Consider the following 25,785-nt stretch of genomic DNA (forward strand, 5'->3'; position numbering starts at 1 on the left):
GCGTACAGAGTGAATAAGAATGCACTTATCAAGAACAAATATAATGATGGTATACATCAGATTAAACAGCAGAGCCTGGGCGCTACAAGCATGTGTAAGTCGTTTTTACATGCTCCAAACACAACTCAAAAGCTAACTCAAGTTATTACCAAATAGCAAAATCTGTATAGCGCCACCTAGGCAACCCACTCGCAACATTTCTGGCTCTACCGCTGTTGTATTTTATGCAATACGCACACACGTTACCTCAAAAGAAAGCAGACAGTCCACAGATTCTGCATATGTGCATCAAATCCAGCTAGAATACAGCATCAGCGAGATATGAGCCAACGAACACCAGCAACACACATCGCTTCATCAAACGATTGTTGTAAAATTTCTCTTACCGTAGTCGTTTCTCCGTGATAAAATCATTTTGCCGGTAATTTTTTAACCGGATACTTTACAGCTATGTCCTGTGTTACATTTAAATGACTCCCGGGCGTCCCTTGGTGATTGGAGGAGAATGAGAGGAGGGATGGAATGTTCAAGAATGACAGGCAGTATGCATCACAGAACGGCACTCTGCTGATTCTGATTGGCTAACAGTGCTGTCAATCTTGCCCCTTTTGGTATAGCTCAATTCTATTGGCTCTAACGCATCAAAAGAGGTGTCAATCACTGAAATCGACCAATGGGTTGCTGAGACAGGGCTCTGCGTAGGGGGGAGGGCTGAAATCTGAAAAGAATCGAGTGAACAGAGAAACACAGACAAGGTGCAGAGAGGATTCTGGCCTTCAAATAAAGCCCAAACTGCTGTATTTGGATGAATTGAACACCATTAGTGATATACAAGTGAATATATATAGTTTGGTACATCAGAAAATTTAAATGGCACACATTGTGCCAAAATGACCAATTTGGAGACCTCGTCTGAACTCTCTGTACTAAAACCTCTCTAATTTTGTTCTGCTTCACTTTATCAAAGTCAAACTTTGCAGAGAGACTGTTCACATATTGTGCTATAATATGGGAACGCTTTAAACTTGCAGCTGCATCATTACAAAGAAATAATAATCCTGAAAGTGCTTTTTTTTTTAGGCGACCTGAAACTTTTTAATTTGTGCTGTGTGCCATCTTCATTTACTCTTAACCAGTAACATATATACTGATATTTACATATCTGAACAAATCTCACAAGTGTTTCCTTTATTATAACACCAAAATTATGAAAATACAGCTTGTGGTTGCAGAGATATACTCTTTTTAGTATGGATATGCAATTTTCGAGCAGAGCCTAAAGCAGAGCAGGGCCTAAGCCTAAAAATAGGGTTAGGGTTCAAGAGGTTTTAAAGTGACATTTTTCCAACAGAAACATCATTTCATATTTGATTTGAATGCGGTCAGAGTCAAAATTTTAAATGGACAATTTAGGACTTAACCCTCAAAAATAAAATACGTTTGAGATCTCAGGTCTGAAATTGTTGCAACAGTAACTTCCTGTGCAGCATCAACAGAATAGGAAACACCAACTCACTAACCACTGACACAATATCATGTCATCACATTCAGACTTTATATCATTGTTGTTTCAATGTTTTTTTGGGGTGTTTTTTGTTTTTATTTCTGCATCTTTTCAATGATATACTGTCAGAGTTCATGGGTTTAAGACACTGAAGACAGGGACATTGAAACAAATCAACAAATCAGCAGATTATGTAAGCAAGGATGCAGGACATCCCAGTCAAGATGAACATTATCAGAGATTTCGACGAAGACAGTCTCACTCATTTCCTCCACCCTAAACGTTGAATGTGGATGTTTTTGCATTCGGTCAGAGCAAGTGTAGTACATTGAGCAACCACTGTTGCGAGTTATGTGGTATAATAACGCTATTGAAAGTTACATCACTAAACTAATCACTAAGTTTAATCAGATAGTTGAGATACTTCAGTCTGGACTAAAGTGATGAGACATAGAACCAACTGAGAGTATATTAGTTTATAGTTCAAGACAAAACAGAATAGATTTGGTTGAAAGTGACACATTGTGGATTCATTAATATGATTTTTGTCTGACAGACACAGTAACTTTATATTTGATTTGAAGTTATGTCGATTGAGTCAACGTTAAATCACTTTCTAAGACGTGAATTTGAGACATAGCTCTAAACGATAGAAACGAGAAGTAGCATCTGTCTTTCTGCAGAAGGGAAATTACAGGTCTAAAACTGTGACTTTGAGAAAAAAAAAAGACGGAAGAGGAAGTTACACTTTACTAATCAGAGGAAGTAGATTCAACGTTCGTCTTTAAGACGGAAGAAGTTCAGAGACGAATAGAAGAAGCAGAGAGACAAGAGACGGAGAGGAACCATGTCTGAATTCAGATGGATTAAAACCTCTTTATTTCTGATTCTGGTGCTTCAGTTTACAGGTAAGAATACATATAATGTGTCTATGACTACAGAAACATTAAAAAAGATCATTTATTTACATCATTCATGTTATTTTATGACCTAACCTTCATTTAAAGAAGACAGACAAGTAGTCTGTTTGTTCTCCATCGAGGTGAATAGTGAGTTTAATGAACTCTTAGAAACCAACGATGAGGCTCATTTGTAAATTGTTGGTGAATCTAAAATGATCTTCACACTGACATTAAAAGTCATGTTTTAATTCTCTTTATTCTTTTTATTTCTCTCTCATCTTCTCAGCAGCAGCAACAGGACAACGCATCCTCTACGTCACTGTCAGAGATGGAGTTGAAGCCACTTTGCCTTGTAACAGTCTGATAGATGATCAACAGAACTGTGACTCTACTGAGTGGTTCTTCAGTGATTCAAGAAGAACAGCAGTTGTTCTGGTTAAAGATGGGCAGATTGATGAAGCAGCCAAAGCTAAATCAGACCGACTGAGTGTTTCAGAGAATTGTTCTCTGGTTATAAAGAAGGTCACAGATGAGGAGGATGGTGGTCGTTATGACTGCAGACAGTTCATATCAGGACAACAACAAGGTGAAGATGCTCTGGTTTATCTGTCTGTTGTAACCAGTGAGTATTTACATCATGATGTTTTCAAACTGTCTTGTCAGAACAATATACTGAAACATTATAGTAATCATGATTATAGTGATGAAGTTACTCTTCTTTCTCTCACAATGTCTCCATCTTCTCCAGTGACTGAACAGAAGAACAATGATGAGGTGATGTTGAGATGTTCTGTGTTGACACATGGACAATGTCGACACACAGTGAAGTGGCTGCTTCAGGGTCAAGTTGTGGATAAAGACAACAAAGACTTTAAGACATCACAGTCTTTCTGCTCCGCCTCTCTGACGTTTCTGACTTCTCATTTAATTTACACATCGAGGTTTAATTCACTGAAGTGTGAAGTGACCAGAGGAGACATAGTTCAGCAGTTTTCTTTCAGAAATTCTCCCTCAGGTGAGAAAACAGGTGAGAACATTTTAAAGTCACTCATGTTCACTTTTTTTTCATGGATTGTAAGTTCTTTAGTTTGTTGAGTTGTGTTAATCTGTTCAGGTGACGACACAACAACAGCAACAACTGAGTCAACACCAACTGAAGACGACACTAAAGCAACTAACACCACGACAATTTCTGCAATCAGTGATAGTAAGTAGTGACTCAACATTTTATGTGTCTTTATCTACAATCTCTCTTCCTGTCAGTCTATTTCTCTCCTCACATTTAACAACATTATTATTTATTTATTGTAGTGATTTGTTACTGTTCAGGTTTTTAATTAAGGTACTTTTTTTTTTTGAGAGAGAACATTTTTATTCTGATTTAAAGCAACAGCTCAGAATTGTTATGTATTTAAATGTGAATAAAGTTTATTTTAAGTCTAAAAGCTGTAACTAAATATTAGTGCATGTTGTCATTGTGGTTCCAGGCTGGTGGAGGTTCATCTCTGTGTCTGTTGGATTAGCAGCGCTCATAATAACAGTTGTGGCCGTCAACATTCGGGCAAGAATTAAAGGTGAAGAACATCCACATATTAAACATCATAAAAGAGGATTTTTACTGTTGAAACTAAAGTCGACTCTTTCTTTTGTCTCTTCAGAGAAGAAAACACAGATGGATCAAATCGCCGTGAGTTTTTTACAACCTAATAATGAAATGATTTTGTTTTTACAGTTGTCACTCTTCATTACATTCTTTTACACAGTGTTTTCTCACTGAAACACGAGTGGCTTTAACGGTTCTTTACTGTCTATAGAGCAGTTCTATTGCCTCCACATGGCTCTCGACGAGGGAGACAGCTGCGCCGGCGGCTAGAAGCTAACATGCTAACAGCCCTAAAAATGCTAACAGAGCTAAAAATGCTAACGGAGCTAAAAATGCTAACAGAGCTAAAAATGCTAACGGAGCTAAAATTGCTGACAAAGCTCTCAGTGTTTACATGAGGTCCCCCTCAGATTACAACTGTGTTCACTTTAATAACATCAGCAGTAATGTGGAAACAAAATGTGGAGGTTAGGGAGACTTCTGGGAGCTAAAACCAAAGTGTAATTTAATGAACTGCGTCTTTACTTTAGTTCTGATTTCCTCGTGATGAAGTGTGGAGCAGTGGACGCCTACAGATCACAGAAGTGGGATTGTAAAGTGTGGGTTTGATTGTGTTGTGTTGTTTCTCACAGGTGCGTTATGATGGAGAAGATGACACAGTGAACTATGAAAATGTCAGACCTCCTGATGGAGTTTGACCAACACGTCTGCCTCCATCACACTCCACTGATCTACTCCTCATGATGTACGTGAGTGGGTGACCGTGGCTAAGTGGAGAGCAGGGCCGCCTTTCAATCAGAGGGTCGGTGGTTTGATCCCCGGCTCCTGCTCCACTTGTCTCATGTCAATGTGTCCTTGAGCAAGACACTTAACCCCAACATGTCTCCCGTAGCTGCGTCTACGGTGTGTAGATAGATACTGAATTGTAAGTCGCTTTGGATAAAAGCGTCTGTTAAATGACCGTAATGTAATGTTGTAGGTTGGAAATAAGAAAAAGACGAAGATAACTGCTCAATGCGTGACCTAACCAGGCCCCAAACGTGACGCTAACGCTAGCTGTTGTGGTTAGCCACGTTGCGTCAAGTGCAGATCAGCTTCATCACCATCTTCATCGTGTCCCAGCTGCTGCTGATCTCGTCACAATATTGGGTGTTGAGAAACCAAATTGATAAAAACATTCCCTGTTATGGCAGCAAGCTACATGGAGCTGGTGGTATTCAGGTCTTCATTGGTCAAACATATTTCAACAGGTGGACGTCATCTGAAATCGAGGTCCGTCAGAATCGGTTCCACAGTGGTGATGAAGCATTCATAAGAACCCCCCCCCCAAAAAAAATAATCTGTTTTTGTACATTTCTGTGAATATTTTCCAGCTTGGTGTTAAACGGCTTTTATGATTTAGTTTCAGTCTGTTGTCTTTTCCTGCATCGGTCGTAAACATGTGTCTCATCTGCAGCCCGGTCAGAACACAGCAGCTGGACTTTAACTTCATTCAGCAGGAAGCAACAAATTTCACTTTTGTTAACTTTTTTAAATTTCAGAGCTGATCTCAACATTTACCGTTTCATGTTTGAAGCTACAGCAGCTGGAGCTCAGTTCCATGTCATTTGAATCCTCTTTCATTTCACATTGACCTGTGTGTTGGGATGGTGTTTGTGTTTCAACGGGTCAGTGACTCTCTTCTCTCTGTAATATCTAAAGACAATATAATCTGCAAATAAAGAAAGTTGTATTCTACGCTGTGTTCTGTGGTTCCTCCATGTAGGAACAGTTTCATCATGGTGATTGAACGTCGTAGTCTGAGGATTTCTACTGTTCTTTTATTTAGCTGCAGCGGACACACGCCGTCAGCTCCTGCTTTCCTCTTCATCATCACGCCATGCTTTCCTTCCTCCTTCCTCTTTCCTTGTCTTCTTTAATCCCGCCTTTCTCCGCCTCCTTTCCTCTCATCTCTCTGCTCGTCCTTTCTTCCTCTCTCTTTACTTCCTTGTCTCCGTTCTTTTCTTCCATTTCTTTCTTTCTGGCCACTTCATCTTTCACACCCGTCACTCGTGACTCATAGATCAAATACTGCATAACAGTGATGACAAACACACAGTGAATCACACACACACACACACACACACACACACACACACACACACACACACACACACACACACATTTTTAGGCCTGTAGATTTCTTTCTGATTGCCTTTTAATTTGTACATAGCTTAGCATGATCGGTGTGCAGAAGAACTCATTTGAATTCACTTTGATTTGGAATTGTTAGTTTGGAGTCCGATGTGTTTCTGCTAATTTTGCAGAGTGAGCTTTGTTTCTTAATGGATTCAGTAACAGCGTTGTCTTCATTATAACTGCTAACAAAATGAATGTTAAATTCACAGTTATACACGTGTTGTAATAGATTGAGTAGATTCAGGTCTTTCACAATAAAAGGTGGATATGCATTTTATTTTGGAAAGAAAAAAATCAATCAATGATCCTACCCTCTATGAATGGTGGCATTTTGGCTTTACGGGATCAAGTCAGTCTCAATAATAGTAAATGTACAAATTGTCACGGAGGGAACTCTGGATGAGGACTCGGACGCAGGTGTTAAGGTTCAACTGACGATCTTTTATTTACAACAAAAAGGCTCAGGAAAATCCCTGGAAACAAAGCCTCTTTTAGCGAGGCAGGAAGACAAACTCACAAGGCAGAACTAAAAAACTCTGATTTAACTCAAAGAGCAGTAAAGTAAAAACGGCAAAAGCCAAACCAAAAATCACTTCGCAAGGAAGGTGTAATGCTACAAATAAAAAAGCTCTGATTCTACTCAAAGAGCTGGAAGATCAAAAAATGGCAAAAGGCAAAACAAGGTCGCTCTTACAGAAGAAACTAGAAACAAGAAACGAGAATCAAGAACGGGATAGACAATACTAAGGCTTGGATTTGCTGATATCATGAGGCGGGTGTGCAAGGCAAAAGGACATGACACACTGGCACAGGACAAGGGGAGACGCAGACTATAAGTACACATGAGGGAAGTGGGGGAGCAGGTGGAGACAATCAGGAATCAGGGAAGACAATCAGACTGGTGACACATGAGGAAGGGCAAGGAACCTGAAACGAGAGGAGAGTTAATTTCCAAAATAAAACAGGAAGTCACAAAACAAACGTGGAGACAGGACAAAAACCCAACTTGACATACAGGTGTGACACAAATAAACGTACATGTTGTTTGCGGTTGTTAAATGCAGGTTCAACAGTTTGTACATAAATGTAGCATCCAAATATATTTAGAAAATTTCAAATACTTTTAAATTCTATTATTTGTGGATTTCTATTTCATTTATTTAAAACAAGAAATATTTTTGTTTGCATGAGAACAATAGTTGTAAATTATTATTGTTTTTTATGTGTGGATTTTGTTTACATTCATATATATTGATAACTTTTTTTGTGGGTATTGAAAAATGTTTTTGTGGAAAAAATGATTTATAGACACAAATCACAAAATACATTTGTAAATCCTTCTGTTTGCATTCACTAATATTGAGACCGATCTGACCCCATATGGTTTTGTTAATAAAAACGAGGCCTATTTGCAGGCCTCAGCTCGAATAAAGATAAGAAATACCTAATTAATTGTATAAAAAAATAAAAATAAATAAAAAAAATAAATAAAAAAAAAACTTTTTTTATATATTTTTGAGATGAGAAAAATCATGGAACTATCAGAATACATGTTACTGGTTCACATAAGATAAGGATGGAACACAGCAGAACTTGGAAAACTCAAAAGCTCGATCTTGAAAAACAGCACTTTTAGGGTATTGTTTTTTGGAAAGTATGGGTATCCAAGACTTTTAATATGCTGGGCTCTTAGAACAACTGATATAGGCTCTATATACACAGCTATACATAGATACAGTGAAACATTTATGAAATATAGAGCATTTCAAATTAGAAAACTGATCAAATACTCCAAGATTTGAATAAAAAAGTATTTTTAAAATTCAAAAACACTCTATATCACTTCTATGTATCACTCATGATGTTCATTGAATCAATAGACCGAAGATTGGACCTTTTTTGAGTGTTTTAAGCTCTTTCTATGCCCTTTTTAGTTATTTAGTTTAAGGTCAAATCCTGCTTCGACTCTCTGTTCAGGGCTGTATCTCAGCCCCCCCTTCTCCGATTTTCACCATTGAGACATCCTTCGAACCGTAGGAGCCAATAGAATTGCCTGGAATTGAAAGCTAGATGATTGACAGCACTATTAGCCAATAAAGCTCAAAAAGGTCCAGCTCTGAAATCTGATTTGCTGAGCTTCCAACCCTCCCAAGAATCCGAGGAGTGTCGGAGAGACACGAATCGAACGGATTCACACGGAGCACCAGCAGCTGGACAAACATGCAGTGGAAGTACGGAGATATTCCATTTTTTCGCTGAGATTCGACCAAAAGTAAGTACAATATTCGATGAAAGCTGTGTGACTTTTTGTGTTCGAAGCTGAATATCTCTGCGATGGTTTACCGGGGAGAGAAATGGAAACTATGTCCGTAATCTCCGTCAGGCGCTCGTGCTTTTTCATGCTGCATGTTCGTAGGTAGCACGTTGCTAACGGAGTGTAGCAGCCTTTTTCTCCGGTCTGTCCCAGTCATATCGAGTATGATTTATGATATTTTGTTATTTGTTTGCTTGGCTGATGGGAGATGTGTTTGTCTCATGTAGAAGTGACCTAGTTCATGTTGTTCCCAGGACGCTGAGGTTTCTGCAGAACTATAACATCACTATATTCGTTCTTCGTGGGTTCTCTGCCAGTTACTTTTAACACAAAACTCTCTAAGTTTTGATGTACTCTGCGTCCAAATGGGGGACCCTCGGGTGTATCTGGTTAAAGTACCTCTTGAGCCCCCATTTTTGGGGGCTGTGGAGAAAGTTTAGCGTACAGAGTGAATAAGAATGCACTTATCAAGAACAAATATAATAATGGTATACATCAGATTAAACAGCAGAGCCTGGGCGCTACAAGCATGTGTAAGTCGTTTTTACATGCTCCAAACACAACTCAAAAGCTAACTAAAGTTATTACCAAATAGCAAAATCTATATAGCGCCACCTAGGGAACCCACTCGCAACATTTCTGGCTCTACCGCTGTTGTATTTTATGCAATACGCACACACGTTACCTCAAAAGAAAGCAGACAGTCCACAGATTCTGCATATGTGCATCAAATCCAGCTAGAATACAGCATCAGCGAGATATGAGCCAACAAACACCAGCAACACACATCGCTTCATCAAACGATTGTTGTAAAATTTCTCTTACCGTAGTCGTTTCTCCGTGATAAAATCATTTTGCCGGTAATTTTTTCACCAGATATGTTACAGCTACGTCCTGTGTTACATTTAAATGAGTCCGGGCGTCCCTTGGTGATTGGAGGAGAATGAGAGGAGGGATGGAATGTTCGTGACTCACAGCCAGTACGCGTCTCAGAACGGCACTCTGTTGATTCTGATTGAACAGTGCTGTCAATCTTGCCCCTTTTGGTATAGCTCAATTCTATTGGCTCTAACGCATCAAAAGAGGTGTCAATCACTGAAATCGACCAATGGGTTGCTGAGACAGGGCTCTGCGTAGGGGGGAGGGCTGAAATCTGAAAAGAATCGAGTGAACAGAGAAACACAGACAAGGTGCAGAGAGGATTCTGGCCTTCAAATAAAGCCCAAACTGCTGTATTTGGATGAATTGAACACCATTAGTGATATACAAGTGAATATATATAGTTTGGTACATCAGAAAATTTAAATGGCACACATTGTGCCAAAATGACCAATTTGGAGACCTCGTCTGAACTCTCTGTACTAAAACCTCTCTAATTTTGTTCTGCTTCACTTTATCAAAGTCAAACTTTGCAGAGAGACTGTTCACATATTGTGCTATAATATGGGAACGCTTTAAACTTGCAGCTGCATCATTACAAAGAAATAATAATCCTGAAAGTGCTTTTTTTTTTAGGCGACCTGAAACTTTTTAATTTGTGCTGTGTGCCATCTTCATTTACTCTTAACCAGTAACATATATACTGATATTTACATATCTGAACAAATCTCACAAGTGTTTCCTTTATTATAACACCAAAATTATGAAAATACAGCTTGTGGTTGCAGAGATATACTCTTTTTAGTATGGATATGCAATTTTCGAGCAGAGCCTAAAGCAGAGCAGGGCCTAAGCCTAAAAATAGGGTTAGGGTTCAAGAGGTTTTAAAGTGACATTTTTCCAACAGAAACATCATTTCATATTTGATTTGAATGCGGTCAGAGTCAAAATTTTAAATGGACAATTTAGGACTTAACCCTCAAAAATAAAATACGTTTGAGATCTCAGGTCTGAAATTGTTGCAACAGTAACTTCCTGTGCAGCATCAACAGAATAGGAAACACCAACTCACTAACCACTGACACAATATCATGTCATCACATTCAGACTTTATATCATTGTTGTTTCAATGTTTTTTTGGGGTGTTTTTTGTTTTTATTTCTGCATCTTTTCAATGATATACTGTCAGAGTTCATGGGTTTAAGACACTGAAGACAGGGACATTGAAACAAATCAACAAATCAGCAGATTATGTAAGCAAGGATGCAGGACATCCCAGTCAAGATGAACATTATCAGAGATTTCGACGAAGACAGTCTCACTCATTTCCTCCACCCTAAACGTTGAATGTGGATGTTTTTGCATTCGGTCAGAGCAAGTGTAGTACATTGAGCAACCACTGTTGCGAGTTATGTGGTATAATAACGCTATTGAAAGTTACATCACTAAACTAATCACTAAGTTTAATCAGATAGTTGAGATACTTCAGTCTGGACTAAAGTGATGAGACATAGAACCAACTGAGAGTATATTAGTTTATAGTTCAAGACAAAACAGAATAGATTTGGTTGAAAGTGACACATTGTGGATTCATTAATATGATTTTTGTCTGACAGACACAGTAACTTTATATTTGATTTGAAGTTATGTCGATTGAGTCAACGTTAAATCACTTTCTAAGACGTGAATTTGAGACATAGCTCTAAACGATAGAAACGAGAAGTAGCATCTGTCTTTCTGCAGAAGGGAAATTACAGGTCTAAAACTGTGACTTTGAGAAAAAAAAAAGACGGAAGAGGAAGTTACACTTTACTAATCAGAGGAAGTAGATTCAACGTTCGTCTTTAAGACGGAAGAAGTTCAGAGACGAATAGAAGAAGCAGAGAGACAAGAGACGGAGAGGAACCATGTCTGAATTCAGATGGATTAAAACCTCTTTATTTCTGATTCTGGTGCTTCAGTTTACAGGTAAGAATACATATAATGTGTCTATGACTACAGAAACATTAAAAAAGATCATTTATTTACATCATTCATGTTATTTTATGACCTAACCTTCATTTAAAGAAGACAGACAAGTAGTCTGTTTGTTCTCCATCGAGGTGAATAGTGAGTTTAATGAACTCTTAGAAACCAACGATGAGGCTCATTTGTAAATTGTTGGTGAATCTAAAATGATCTTCACACTGACATTAAAAGTCATGTTTTAATTCTCTTTATTCTTTTTATTTCTCTCTCATCTTCTCAGCAGCAGCAACAGGACAACGCATCCTCTACGTCACTGTCAGAGATGGAGTTGAAGCCACTTTGCCTTGTAACAGTCTGATAGATGATCAACAGAACTGTGACTCTACTGAGTGGTTCTTCAGTGATTCAAGAAGAACAGCAGTTGTTCTGGTTAAAGATGGGCAGATTGATGAAGCAGCCAAAGCTAAATCAGACCGACTGAGTGTTTCAGAGAATTGTTCTCTGGTTATAAAGAAGGTCACAGATGAGGAGGATGGTGGTCGTTATGACTGCAGACAGTTCATATCAGGACAACAAGAAGGTGAAGATGCTCTGGTTTATCTGTCTGTTGTAACCAGTGAGTATTTACATCATGATGTTTTCAAACTGTCTTGTCAGAACAATATACTGAAACATTATAGTAATCATGATTATAGTGATGAAGTTACTCTTCTTTCTCTCACAATGTCTCCATCTTCTCCAGTGACTGAACAGAAGAACAATGATGAGGTGATGTTGAGATGTTCTGTGTTGACACATGGACAATGTCGACACACAGTGAAGTGGCTGCTTCAGGGTCAAGTTGTGGATAAAGACAACAAAGACTTTAAGACATCACAGTCTTTCTGCTCCGCCTCTCTGACGTTTCTGACTTCTCATTTAATTTACACATCGAGGTTTAATTCACTGAAGTGTGAAGTGACCAGAGGAGACATAGTTCAGCAGTTTTCTTTCAGAAATTCTCCCTCAGGTGAGAAAACAGGTGAGAACATTTTAAAGTCACTCATGTTCACTTTTTTTTCATGGATTGTAAGTTCTTTAGTTTGTTGAGTTGTGTTAATCTGTTCAGGTGACGACACAACAACAGCAACAACTGAGTCAACACCAACTGAAGACGACACTAAAGCAACTAACACCACGACAATTTCTGCAATCAGTGATAGTAAGTAGTGACTCAACATTTTATGTGTCTTTATCTACAATCTCTCTTCCTGTCAGTCTATTTCTCTCCTCACATTTAACAACATTATTATTTATTTATTGTAGTGATTTGTTACTGTTCAGGTTTTTAATTAAGGTACTTTTTTTTTTTGAGAGAGAACATTTTTATTCTGATTTAAAGCAACAGCTCAGAATTGTTATGTATTTAAATGTGAATAAAGTTTATTTTAAGTCTAAAAGCTGTAACTAAATATTAGTGCATGTTGTCATTGTGGTTCCAGGCTGGTGGAGGTTCATCTCTGTGTCTGTTGGATTAGCAGCGCTCATAATAACAGTTGTGGCCGTCAACATTCGGGCAAGAATTAAAGGTGAAGAACATCCACATATTAAACATCATAAAAGAGGATTTTTACTGTTGAAACTAAAGTCGACTCTTTCTTTTGTCTCTTCAGAGAAGAAAACACAGATGGATCAAATCGCCGTGAGTTTTTTACAACCTAATAATGAAATGATTTTGTTTTTACAGTTGTCACTCTTCATTACATTCTTTTACACAGTGTTTTCTCACTGAAACACGAGTGGCTTTAACGGTTCTTTACTGTCTATAGAGCAGTTCTATTGCCTCCACATGGCTCTCGACGAGGGAGACAGCTGCGCCGGCGGCTAGAAGCTAACATGCTAACAGCCCTAAAAATGCTAACAGAGCTAAAAATGCTAACGGAGCTAAAAATGCTAACAGAGCTAAAAATGCTAACGGAGCTAAAATTGCTGACAAAGCTCTCAGTGTTTACATGAGGTCCCCCTCAGATTACAACTGTGTTCACTTTAATAACATCAGCAGTAATGTGGAAACAAAATGTGGAGGTTAGGGAGACTTCTGGGAGCTAAAACCAAAGTGTAATTTAATGAACTGCGTCTTTACTTTAGTTCTGATTTCCTCGTGATGAAGTGTGGAGCAGTGGACGCCTACAGATCACAGAAGTGGGATTGTAAAGTGTGGGTTTGATTGTGTTGTGTTGTTTCTCACAGGTGCGTTATGATGGAGAAGATGACACAGTGAACTATGAAAATGTCAGACCTCCTGATGGAGTTTGACCAACACGTCTGCCTCCATCACACTCCACTGATCTACTCCTCATGATGTACGTGAGTGGGTGACCGTGGCTAAGTGGAGAGCAGGGCCGCCTTTCAATCAGAGGGTCGGTGGTTTGATCCCCGGCTCCTGCTCCACTTGTCTCATGTCAATGTGTCCTTGAGCAAGACACTTAACCCCAACATGTCTCCCGTAGCTGCGTCTACGGTGTGTAGATAGATACTGAATTGTAAGTCGCTTTGGATAAAAGCGTCTGTTAAATGACCGTAATGTAATGTTGTAGGTTGGAAATAAGAAAAAGACGAAGATAACTGCTCAATGCGTGACCTAACCAGGCCCCAAACGTGACGCTAACGCTAGCTGTTGTGGTTAGCCACGTTGCGTCAAGTGCAGATCAGCTTCATCACCATCTTCATCGTGTCCCAGCTGCTGCTGATCTCGTCACAATATTGGGTGTTGAGAAACCAAATTGATAAAAACATTCCCTGTTATGGCAGCAAGCTACATGGAGCTGGTGGTATTCAGGTCTTCATTGGTCAAACATATTTCAACAGGTGGACGTCATCTGAAATCGAGGTCCGTCAGAATCGGTTCCACAGTGGTGATGAAGCATTCATAAGAACCCCCCCCCCAAAAAAAATAATCTGTTTTTGTACATTTCTGTGAATATTTTCCAGCTTGGTGTTAAACGGCTTTTATGATTTAGTTTCAGTCTGTTGTCTTTTCCTGCATCGGTCGTAAACATGTGTCTCATCTGCAGCCCGGTCAGAACACAGCAGCTGGACTTTAACTTCATTCAGCAGGAAGCAACAAATTTCACTTTTGTTAACTTTTTTAAATTTCAGAGCTGATCTCAACATTTACCGTTTCATGTTTGAAGCTACAGCAGCTGGAGCTCAGTTCCATGTCATTTGAATCCTCTTTCATTTCACATTGACCTGTGTGTTGGGATGGTGTTTGTGTTTCAACGGGTCAGTGACTCTCTTCTCTCTGTAATATCTAAAGACAATATAATCTGCAAATAAAGAAAGTTGTATTCTACGCTGTGTTCTGTGGTTCCTCCATGTAGGAACAGTTTCATCATGGTGATTGAACGTCGTAGTCTGAGGATTTCTACTGTTCTTTTATTTAGCTGCAGCGGACACACGCCGTCAGCTCCTGCTTTCCTCTTCATCATCACGCCATGCTTTCCTTCCTCCTTCCTCTTTCCTTGTCTTCTTTAATCCCGCCTTTCTCCGCCTCCTTTCCTCTCATCTCTCTGCTCGTCCTTTCTTCCTCTCTCTTTACTTCCTTGTCTCCGTTCTTTTCTTCCATTTCTTTCTTTCTGGCCACTTCATCTTTCACACCCGTCACTCGTGACTCATAGATCAAATACTGCATAACAGTGATGACAAACACACAGTGAATCACACACACACACACACACACACACACACACACACACACACACACATTTTTAGGCCTGTAGATTTCTTTCTGATTGCCTTTTAATTTGTACATAGCTTAGCATGATCGGTGTGCAGAAGAACTCATTTGAATTCACTTTGATTTGGAATTGTTAGTTTGGAGTCCGATGTGTTTCTGCTAATTTTGCAGAGTGAGCTTTGTTTCTTAATGGATTCAGTAACAGCGTTGTCTTCATTATAACTGCTAACAAAATGAATGTTAAATTCACAGTTATACACGTGTTGTAATAGATTGAGTAGATTCAGGTCTTTCACAATAAAAGGTGGATATGCATTTTATTTTGGAAAGAAAAAAATCAATCAATGATCCTACCCTCTATGAATGGTGGCATTTTGGCTTTACGGGATCAAGTCAGTCTCAATAATAGTAAATGTACAAATTGTCACGGAGGGAACTCTGGATGAGGACTCGGACGCAGGTGTTAAGGTTCAACTGACGATCTTTTATTTACAACAAAAAGGCTCAGGAAAATCCCTGGAAACAAAGCCTCTTTTAGCGAGGCAGGAAGACAAACTCACAAGGCAGAACTAAAAAACTCTGATTTAACTCAAAGAGCAGTAAAGTAAAAACGGCAAAAGCCAAACCAAAAATCACTTCGCAAGGAAGGTGTAATGCTACAAATAAAAAAGCTCTGATTCTACTCAAAGAGCTGGAAGATCAAAAAATGGCAAAAGGCAAAACAAGGTCGCTCTTACAGAAGAAACTAGAAACAAGAAACGAGAATCAAGAACGGGATAGACAATACTAAGGCTTGGATTTGCTGATATCATGAGGCGGGTGTGCAAGGCAAAAGGACATGACACACTGGCACAGGACAAGGGGAGACGCAGACTATAAGTACACATGAGGGAAGTGGGGGAGCAGGTGGAGACAATCAGGAATCAGGGAAGACAATCAGACTGGTGACACATGAGGAAGGGCAAGGAACCTGAAACGAGAGGAGAGTTAATTTCCAAAATAAAACAGGAAGTCACAAAACAAACGTGGAGACAGGACAAAAACCCAACTTGACATACAGGTGTGACACAAATAAACGTACATGTTGTTTGCGGTTGTTAAATGCAGGTTCAACAGTTTGTACATAAATGTAGCATCCAAATATATTTAGAAAATTTCAAATACTTTTAAATTCTATTATTTGTGGATTTCTATTTCATTTATTTAAAACAAGAAATATTTTTGTTTGCATGAGAACAATAGTTGTAAATTATTATTGTTTTTTATGTGTGGATTTTGTTTACATTCATATATATTGATAACTTTTTTTGTGGGTATTGAAAAATGTTTTTGTGGAAAAAATGATTTATAGACACAAATCACAAAATACATTTGTAAATCCTTCTGTTTGCATTCACTAATATTGAGACCGATCTGACCCCATATGGTTTTGTTAATAAAAACGAGGCCTATTTGCAGGCCTCAGCTCGAATAAAGATAAGAAATACCTAATTAATTGTATAAAAAAATAAAAATAAATAAAAAAAATAAATAAAAAAAAAACTTTTTTTATATATTTTTGAGATGAGAAAAATCATGGAACTATCAGAATACATGTTACTGGTTCACATAAGATAAGGATGGAACACAGCAGAACTTGGAAAACTCAAAAGCTCGATCTTGAAAAACAGCACTTTTAGGGTATTGTTTTTTGGAAAGTATGGGTATCCAAGACTTTTAATATGCTGGGCTCTTAGAACAACTGATATAGGCTCTATATACACAGCTATACATAGATACAGTGAAACATTTATGAAATATAGAGCATTTCAAATTAGAAAACTGATCAAATACTCCAAGATTTGAATAAAAAAGTATTTTTAAAATTCAAAAACACTCTATATCACTTCTATGTATCACTCATGATGTTCATTGAATCAATAGACCGAAGATTGGACCTTTTTTGAGTGTTTTAAGCTCTTTCTATGCCCTTTTTAGTTATTTAGTTTAAGGTCAAATCCTGCTTCGACTCTCTGTTCAGGGCTGTATCTCAGCCCCCCCTTCTCCGATTTTCACCATTGAGACATCCTTCGAACCGTAGGAGCCAATAGAATTGCCTGGAATTGAAAGCTAGATGATTGACAGCACTATTAGCCAATAAAGCTCAAAAAGGTCCAGCTCTGAAATCTGATTTGCTGAGCTTCCAACCCTCCCAAGAATCCGAGGAGTGTCGGAGAGACACGAATCGAACGGATTCACACGGAGCACCAGCAGCTGGACAAACATGCAGTGGAAGTACGGAGATATTCCATTTTTTCGCTGAGATTCGACCAAAAGTAAGTACAATATTCGATGAAAGCTGTGTGACTTTTTGTGTTCGAAGCTGAATATCTCTGCGATGGTTTACCGGGGAGAGAAATGGAAACTATGTCCGTAATCTCCGTCAGGCGCTCGTGCTTTTTCATGCTGCATGTTCGTAGGTAGCACGTTGCTAACGGAGTGTAGCAGCCTTTTTCTCCGGTCTGTCCCAGTCATATCGAGTATGATTTATGATATTTTGTTATTTGTTTGCTTGGCTGATGGGAGATGTGTTTGTCTCATGTAGAAGTGACCTAGTTCATGTTGTTCCCAGGACGCTGAGGTTTCTGCAGAACTATAACATCACTATATTCGTTCTTCGTGGGTTCTCTGCCAGTTACTTTTAACACAAAACTCTCTAAGTTTTGATGTACTCTGCGTCCAAATGGGGGACCCTCGGGTGTATCTGGTTAAAGTACCTCTTGAGCCCCCATTTTTGGGGGCTGTGGAGAAAGTTTAGCGTACAGAGTGAATAAGAATGCACTTATCAAGAACAAATATAATAATGGTATACATCAGATTAAACAGCAGAGCCTGGGCGCTACAAGCATGTGTAAGTCGTTTTTACATGCTCCAAACACAACTCAAAAGCTAACTAAAGTTATTACCAAATAGCAAAATCTATATAGCGCCACCTAGGGAACCCACTCGCAACATTTCTGGCTCTACCGCTGTTGTATTTTATGCAATACGCACACACGTTACCTCAAAAGAAAGCAGACAGTCCACAGATTCTGCATATGTGCATCAAATCCAGCTAGAATACAGCATCAGCGAGATATGAGCCAACAAACACCAGCAACACACATCGCTTCATCAAACGATTGTTGTAAAATTTCTCTTACCGTAGTCGTTTCTCCGTGATAAAATCATTTTGCCGGTAATTTTTTCACCAGATATGTTACAGCTACGTCCTGTGTTACATTTAAATGAGTCCGGGCGTCCCTTGGTGATTGGAGGAGAATGAGAGGAGGGATGGAATGTTCGTGACTCACAGCCAGTACGCGTCTCAGAACGGCACTCTGTTGATTCTGATTGAACAGTGCTGTCAATCTTGCCCCTTTTGGTATAGCTCAATTCTATTGGCTCTAACGCATCGAAAGAGGTGTCAATCATTGAAATCGACCAATGGGTTGCTGAGACAGGGCTCTGCGTAGGGGGGAGGGCTGAAATCTGAAAAGAATCGAGTGAACAGAGAAACACAGACAAGGTGCAGAGAGGATTCTGGCCTTCAAATAAAGCCCAAACTGCTGTATTTGGATGAATTGAACACCATTAGTGATATACAAGTGAATATATATAGTTTGGTACATCAGAAAATTTAAATGGCACACATTGTGCCAAAATGACCAATTTGGAGACCTCGTCTGAACTCTCTGTACTAAAACCTCTCTAATTTTGTTCTGCTTCACTTTATCAAAGTCAAACTTTGCAGAGAGACTGTTCACATATTGTGCTATAATATGGGAACGCTTTAAACTTGCAGCTGCATCATTACAAAGAAATAATAATCCTGAAAGTGCTTTTTTTTTTTAGGCGACCTGAAACTTTTTAATTTGTGCTGTGTGCCATCTTCATTTACTCTTAACCAGTAACATATATACTGATATTTACATATCTGAACAAATCTCACAAGTGTTTCCTTTATTATAACACCAAAATTATGAAAATACAGCTTGTGGTTGCAGAGATATACTCTTTTTAGTATGGATATGCAATTTTCGAGCAGAGCCTAAAGCAGAGCAGGGCCTAAGCCTAAAAATAGGGTTAGGGTTCAAGAGGTTTTAAAGTGACATTTTTCCAACAGAAACATCATTTCATATTTGATTTGAATGCGGTCAGAGTCAAAATTTTAAATGGACAATTTAGGACTTAACCCTCAAAAATAAAATACGTTTGAGATCTCAGGTCTGAAATTGTTGCAACAGTAACTTCCTGTGCAGCATCAACAGAATAGGAAACACCAACTCACTAACCACTGACACAATATCATGTCATCACATTCAGACTTTATATCATTGTTGTTTCAATGTTTTTTTTGGGGTGTTTTTTGTTTTTATTTCTGCATCTTTTCAATGATGTACTGTCAGAGTTCATGGGTTTAAGACACTGAAGACAGGGACATTGAAACAAAGTAACAAATCAGCAGATTATGTAAGCAAGGATGCAGGACATCCCAGTCAAGATGAACATTATCAGAGATTTCTACGAAGACAGTCTCACTCATTTCCTCCACCCTAAACGTTGAATGTGGATGTTTTTGCATTCGGTCAGAGCAAGTGTAGTACATTGAGCAACCACTGTTGTGAGTTATGTGGTATAATAACGCTATTGAAAGTTACATCACTAAACTAATCACTAAGTTTAATCAGATAGTTGAGATACTTCAGTCTGGACTAAAGTGATGAGACATAGAACCAACTGAGAGTATATTAGTTTATAGTTCAAGACAAAACAGAATAGATTTGGTTGAAAGTGACACATTGTGGATTCATTAATATGATTTTTGTCTGACAGACACAGTAACTTTATATTTGATTTGAAGTTATGTCGATTGAGTCAACGTTAAATCACTTTCTAAGACGGGAATTTGAGACATAGCTCTAAACGATAGAAACGAGAAGTAGCATCTGTCTTTCTGCAGAAGGGAAATTACAGGTCTAAAATTGTGACTTTGAGAAAAAAAAAAGACGGATGAGGAAGTTACACTTTACTAATCAGAGGAAGTAGATTCAACGTTCGTCTTTAAGACGGAAGAAGTTCAGAGACGAGTAGAAGAAGCAGAGAGACAAGAGACGGAGAGGAACCATGTCTGAATTCAGATGGATTAAAACCTCTTTATTTCTGATTCTGGTGCTTCAGTTTACAGGTAAGAATACATATAATGTGTCTATGACTACAGAAACATTAAAAAAGATCATTTATTAACATCATTCATGTTATTTTATGAGCTAACCTTCATTTAAAGAAGACAGACAAGTAGTCTGTTTGTTCTCCATCGAGGTGAATAGTGAGTTTAATGAACTCTTAGAAACCAACGATGAGGCTCATTTGTAAACTGTTGTTGAATCTAAAATGATCTTCACATTGACATTAAAAGTCATGTTTTAATTATCTTTATTCTTTTTATTTCTCTCTCATCTTTTCAGCAGCAGCAACAGGACAACGTATCCTCTACGTCACTGTCAGAGATGGAGATGAAGCCACTTTGTCTTGTAACAGAGAGAGAGATGATCAACAGAACTGTGACTCTACTGAGTGGACCTTCACTAATTTAAAAATAACATCAGCAGTAGTAGCGCTAGTTAGAGATGGGAAGATTGTTGAAGAAGCCAAAGCTAAATCAGACAGACTGAGTGTTTCAGAGAAATGTTCTCTGGTTATAAAGAAGGTCACAGATGAAGATGTTGCTCGTTACGTCTGCAGACAGTCCAGATCGGAAGTACATGCTGACATTTTTCTGTCTGTTGTCACCAGTGAGTATTTACATCATGATGTTTTCAATCTGTCTTGTCAGAACAATATACTGAAACATTATAATAATCATGATTATAGTGATGAAGTTATTCTTCTTTCTGTCACAATGTCTCCATCTTCTCCAGTGACTGAACAGAAAAACAATGATGAGGTGATGTTAAGATGTTCTGTGTCGACTCATGAACGGTGTGGACACACAGTGAAGTGGCAGTTTAAGGGTCAAGATGTGGATAGAGACAACAAAGAATTGAAGACATCAGAGTCTTCCTGCTCCGCCTCTCTGACGTTTCTGACTTCTCATTTCATTTACATATCAAGGTTTAATTCATTTAAGTGTGAAGTGAACGATAGTGGCAAAGTTCAACAGTTTTCTTTCAGAAATTCTCCCTCAGGTGAGAAAACAGGTGAGAACATTTTAAAGACACTCATGTTCACTTTTTTTTCATGGATTGTAAGTTCTTTAGTTTGTTGAGTTGTGTTAATCTGTTCAGGTGACGACACAACAACAGCAACAACTGAGTCAACACCAACTGAAGACGGCACTAAAGCAACTAACACCACGACAACTTCTGCAATCAGTGATAGTAAGTAGTGACTCAACATTTTATGTGTCTTTATGTATTTTTGTGTAACTTTTAACCACATCTCTGCAGATGTGTTTTCATTGGATCCACTTTTTGCACCAAAAGTTTCATCTTCCAACAGAACAGAAAGCTGCAGACAATATGCCTGAATCATTTTTACTATCTTTTCAGTTTGGTGGTACGTCATCGTGGCTGTGGTTTTAGTAGCACTCTTAATAATCACTGTGGCTCTCATCAAATGGAAGAGGACTAAACGTGAGAGAATGGATGAAACTTTAACACATTTTCAGAATACTGTATTTTCCTTGTATAACTTTTCAACCACCTTTTTTGTCTTTTCAGGGAACACAACGCGGACGAGCGACAACGTTGTGAGTTTAAACAACTCTTCTTCACCATACATTTAGATTCTATAGCTGAGAACAGATAAACAGTACGGCCTGTGTTGTATTAAAACAAAGCGGCAGCAGCAGGAAGTTGTTGTGAGGAAAAGCTAAGAAGTGGCCAAAAGCTAATTTATGCTTTTCATATTCAGCCATAAACAGCATGAACTGCAGCATCTAAAACAACAACAGCACAGGTCTTGTTTGTTTTGTAAACCTGGCAACATATGAATTAACTGAAGTGTAAAACGCTTTCTGTCCAGGTGCTGACCTCAAACCCTGCTCCAGAGACCAGCCAGGACACGGTGAGATCACATGCTACAAAGCTACGCAGAGCGTCAAATACCAACGCTTTGTCTCGGCCCCTCGGCGTCTGTATGAATAAAACGTACAGCAAGTCGCGGACTCACTGAGGTTTTGTAGTAACGACTAAAATGCACAGTGTATTAGTAACGTTAAGAAACACAGAGAGACAAAATAAATGAGCAATATTCAACAACGTAATGCTTCACCCACACGCTGTTGTCAACGCGTAGGAAAGCACATCGCTATCGCCAGATGAGCGCCAACTCTGTTCGGCTCATTTTCTGTAACCAGTGTAGCATCAAAGCATGGTGGAATTAACACGCTAGCTAGCTAACTAGCGGACAACTGGCTAGTTCGCTAGCTCGCTAATTCCGCCATGCTTTCATGCTACGCCAGATACAGAAAATGAGCCAAACAGCGGGCTGGTGGTCAACGTCAGTCAGAAGAAGGACAAGCTACCGAGCTAACTAGCCAGCCGTATGTTGCTGGAGTCTCTTCTCTTATTCTGTTTCTATGTTAAGGGAGCGGAGGTGGATGGGTCAAACAAACACAGGACTTTTGACTTTCACCAGGAGACCGGTGTTCAAGTCCAGTGTTTGTGCCCCAACGTTTAGTTAGTGATGTTTGTGATGTGTTTTTTGTACGTATGTTACGTTGTTTACGTTTTACTTAGTTCACGCAGTTTATTTTAAAGGTGCAGGATCCGAGATTGGGGGCATTTTGATTGCCTCCTAACGGCTCTCAACATGTCGACGGCGAGCCGGCGGCTCGTAGCTAAAAGTGCAAAACTACGGCTAAAGTGCTGACAGAGCTAACACTGTTAACCTGAGGGTGGATTCTATACGCTCGTCATCACGGAAGTATCCGCCGCGTGAGAGCAGTGCAGAGCGGCGGCCGTGAGCTAACCAGTGTAGCACGCTAGCTAACATGCACTAAAAGCACGCTGCGACTGGCCCGGCTATGTCGACAGAGCAAGAAGAAGCTCTGATAACAACACAGACAGAAGGAGAGCGACTTCATTCTACACACTACTCCACTTAGACAATAGTTGTTTGCTGCTATATTAATGCTCTGAATGTTAAATATACAGCTCCTTTAAGCTCAACCATGATGTTGTTGCTAAACCTAACTGAGTGGTCTTGTTGCCTAACTCACAACACTAACTACAGGTTTACAGCAACCGGCCGCGTTGGAATGTGTGTTGGAAATGTGTGTCTTTATCTGACACTCTGTACAGTCCTGAGAGTGTGAGAATGTTTATTCAAGATTAAAAAAAAGGGAAGTTAGATGATGCAACTGGACTTCACCAGAAGAGAACGCGGGGTAAAACAGGAAGTTACAAATCCAACCTCCGACCCAAAATAACTTCTATTTACTATTAGAATGTGTTTATGTTAATGAGCGGCCATGACGGTGTCGTCTCTGTGCAGGCTGATCCTGATGAAGGTGTTTCCTACGCCTCCGTCAGCTACACCAAGAGGACCAACAGTAAAGCCCAGGTGAGCTCTCTGATTGGTTACACTGATGATACACACGTTGTGTTGCACTGTGTCACATTGTGTTGTTGTGTGTGTTCCAATATGCTGTGAAGTGTAATGATGATGATGATGATTCTTTTTTATGTTGTGTTTCACTGTGTGACGTCGTTGTGGCGGGTTACACCACCTCGTCCTGTTGTGTTATTTACGTTGTGCTGTTTCCTGTCAGGGTCGGAGTAAACATGATGATGATGATGATGATGATGATGCGGTGACATACGCGACCGTGAAAGCTTCCTCCGCTGATCCCAGCAACCTCTACGCTGCCATCACCTAACCAGACAAACCAAACTCATGTCTGCTTTTCTCTGTCGATGGATTATTGTAAATATCTTCCTTTTTCAGAAGGAGGTGAAGTCTCACTGGTGTCTCAGTGTGAAAAGGGGAAGACGTGTCTCAACATGTTTATGGGTGGTTGCTTAAAATATAAATGAACATAATATATTACACATTTTGCTTGATGGACTTGCTCTCATGCACTTCGTTGTGCTCAGAGATGGAAGCGCTAATCTCAGGTTATTGTAAGTAAGTTGCTGTTTTTGTTTCAATAACATGTATTGCCTGTAATTTATTCATGAGCAATTTTTCATCAAACTTGAGCAATTTTGCTAATTTTCTCATGTTTTTCTTTATTTTCCAAGTTTCTTCTCTTATTGTTAGATATGCAATGATTTTAACATGTATGTCTCCTTTTATCAGAGTATTCAAAGCAAACGTATTAAACAGCTGAATGAGTGAACACTGTGTAAATCCAGTGTCTTTGAATCACTATGATGGAGTCAGTAAGAGGGGAGTGGTGCACATAAGAGTAAGAATATAAAAAAAGGAAGAAAGTCATGATGAGGAAATGACACTGCTGATTACAGGAAGTAGATCATGCGTGTCTCTTTAAGAAGCCACACATTGAGAAGAAAGAGAAATAGAGACGCACGATGCTTAAAGTCAGATGTAGTAAAATGTCTTCATGGATTATCTTCCTCATTGATTTGAATTGCGTTCAGGAATAATTGGGCTTCGGCACAGAGATCTGATGAGCTGAGTTACTGTACGGTCATTTAGATTCATTATGTCGCTGTACTGACAGCTGTTTAGTGAATTGCCATAACGGTTCACACGGCAGAGTCAAACGCATTCTAGTCAGAGTTGATGTGAGTTTCAGTCATGTTCAATTTGGCGATGGTGGAAGAAGTATTCAGGTCCTTCGTTGCCATGTTCCATTTTCCTCAGAAAAAACACAGACTATTCATTTTCACCCAAATTATCTTTAACTTGCAACTGAAGTCATGATCTGATTAGTTTCTGAAGAACTGAACTGAGTAATGGGACACCTGTTGAAGTGTCAGAGAGAATATAAAAAGATGATGATGTCAGAATCAGTCTTACATCGCTTCCTCTCGGCCTGCTGGTTGGTGACGCCTCACTCCTGCAGACTGAACAGGCTCTGATAGTAGCTGCATGTGTACATGTACATGCATATATGTGTGTTTGCAGACCGTGTGCTTGTATATTTTATGTGCATTTTTTAATTTTTGTGTATTCATGTATGCATGTGTAGAATCTTTAATATTGCTCTTTGTTACATCCTGTTTTATTTTGGTGTTTCCTGTTGAGCCCTCTAGGTTGAAGTCGTGAGTCTCTCTCTCTCTCTCTCTCTCTCTCTCTCTCTCTCTCTCTCTCTCTCTCTCTCTCTCTCTCTCTCTCTCTCTCTCTTCTCTCTCTACTCTGCTGCAGCAGCTCCTCTGTGGTTCTTGGTGTTTGGTTTTCATTTATTCATGTGTGTATTTTAATAAACTAACATGCAGTAGAACTTTCCTTGTGTCCATTTTCATGTCCGGTGTGGAGCCAGCCCTAACAACTGACTGTAAGTTAAAGTCTTGTTAGACGTGTTGGACCGTCTCCCTGCAGGTGAGTCACCAGATACTTAGAGGATCATCAAGCAGTCACTGCTAACGAGGTGATGAGTTCTCTGATGGAACAGCCTCTGTGCAGCAGCAGGGGCGGAGCTTCAGGCCTCCGCGGACAGATGTGGTCCACAGCAGGCTTTCTTAGGCCGCCGCTCTTTGACTGCAGTTCACTTCTGCTGCTGGATGCTGG

General features: G+C 39.2%; 4 protein-coding genes across 6 annotated transcripts in view; all 4 read left to right on the plus strand.

Moving 5' to 3' along the window:
* Positions 1-25,785, plus strand: part of LOC137871294 (uncharacterized) — a 40,353-nt gene that overhangs the window by 3,224 nt on the left and 11,344 nt on the right. The window lies entirely within an intron of this gene.
* Positions 2,324-5,730, plus strand: LOC137870856 (uncharacterized). The gene is made up of 7 exons (XM_068708306.1): positions 2,324-2,412; positions 2,693-3,028; positions 3,155-3,421; positions 3,521-3,613; positions 3,894-3,980; positions 4,065-4,093; positions 4,642-5,730. The coding sequence occupies exons 1-7, from the start codon at positions 2,352-2,354 to the stop codon at positions 4,705-4,707; spliced, it is 939 nt and encodes a 312-aa protein (XP_068564407.1). The 5' UTR covers positions 2,324-2,351; the 3' UTR covers positions 4,708-5,730.
* LOC137871391 (uncharacterized) lies at positions 10,644-14,666 on the plus strand. Its single transcript, XM_068709205.1, has 7 exons — positions 10,644-10,695; positions 11,629-11,964; positions 12,091-12,357; positions 12,457-12,549; positions 12,830-12,916; positions 13,001-13,029; positions 13,578-14,666. The coding sequence occupies exons 1-7, from the start codon at positions 10,644-10,646 to the stop codon at positions 13,641-13,643; spliced, it is 930 nt and encodes a 309-aa protein (XP_068565306.1). The 3' UTR covers positions 13,644-14,666.
* LOC137870858 (uncharacterized) lies at positions 20,196-24,441 on the plus strand. 2 transcript variants are annotated; one of them, XM_068708307.1, is made up of 9 exons: positions 20,196-20,272; positions 20,553-20,879; positions 21,006-21,284; positions 21,372-21,464; positions 21,636-21,719; positions 21,807-21,835; positions 22,111-22,152; positions 23,584-23,652; positions 23,861-24,441. In XM_068708307.1, the coding sequence occupies exons 1-9, from the start codon at positions 20,212-20,214 to the stop codon at positions 23,966-23,968; spliced, it is 1,092 nt and encodes a 363-aa protein (XP_068564408.1). In that variant the 5' UTR covers positions 20,196-20,211; the 3' UTR covers positions 23,969-24,441. The 2 variants fall into 2 exon arrangements, with proteins under 2 accessions (XP_068564408.1, XP_068564409.1); XM_068708308.1 differs by having other exon boundaries at positions 21,006-21,272.

This window comes from Cebidichthys violaceus, unplaced genomic scaffold (genome assembly GCF_023349555.1).
Source record: "Cebidichthys violaceus isolate CVI_PGR_0920_01 unplaced genomic scaffold, fCebVio1.0.p SCAF_14, whole genome shotgun sequence".
Classification (NCBI taxonomy): domain Eukaryota; kingdom Metazoa; phylum Chordata; class Actinopteri; order Perciformes; family Stichaeidae; genus Cebidichthys; species Cebidichthys violaceus.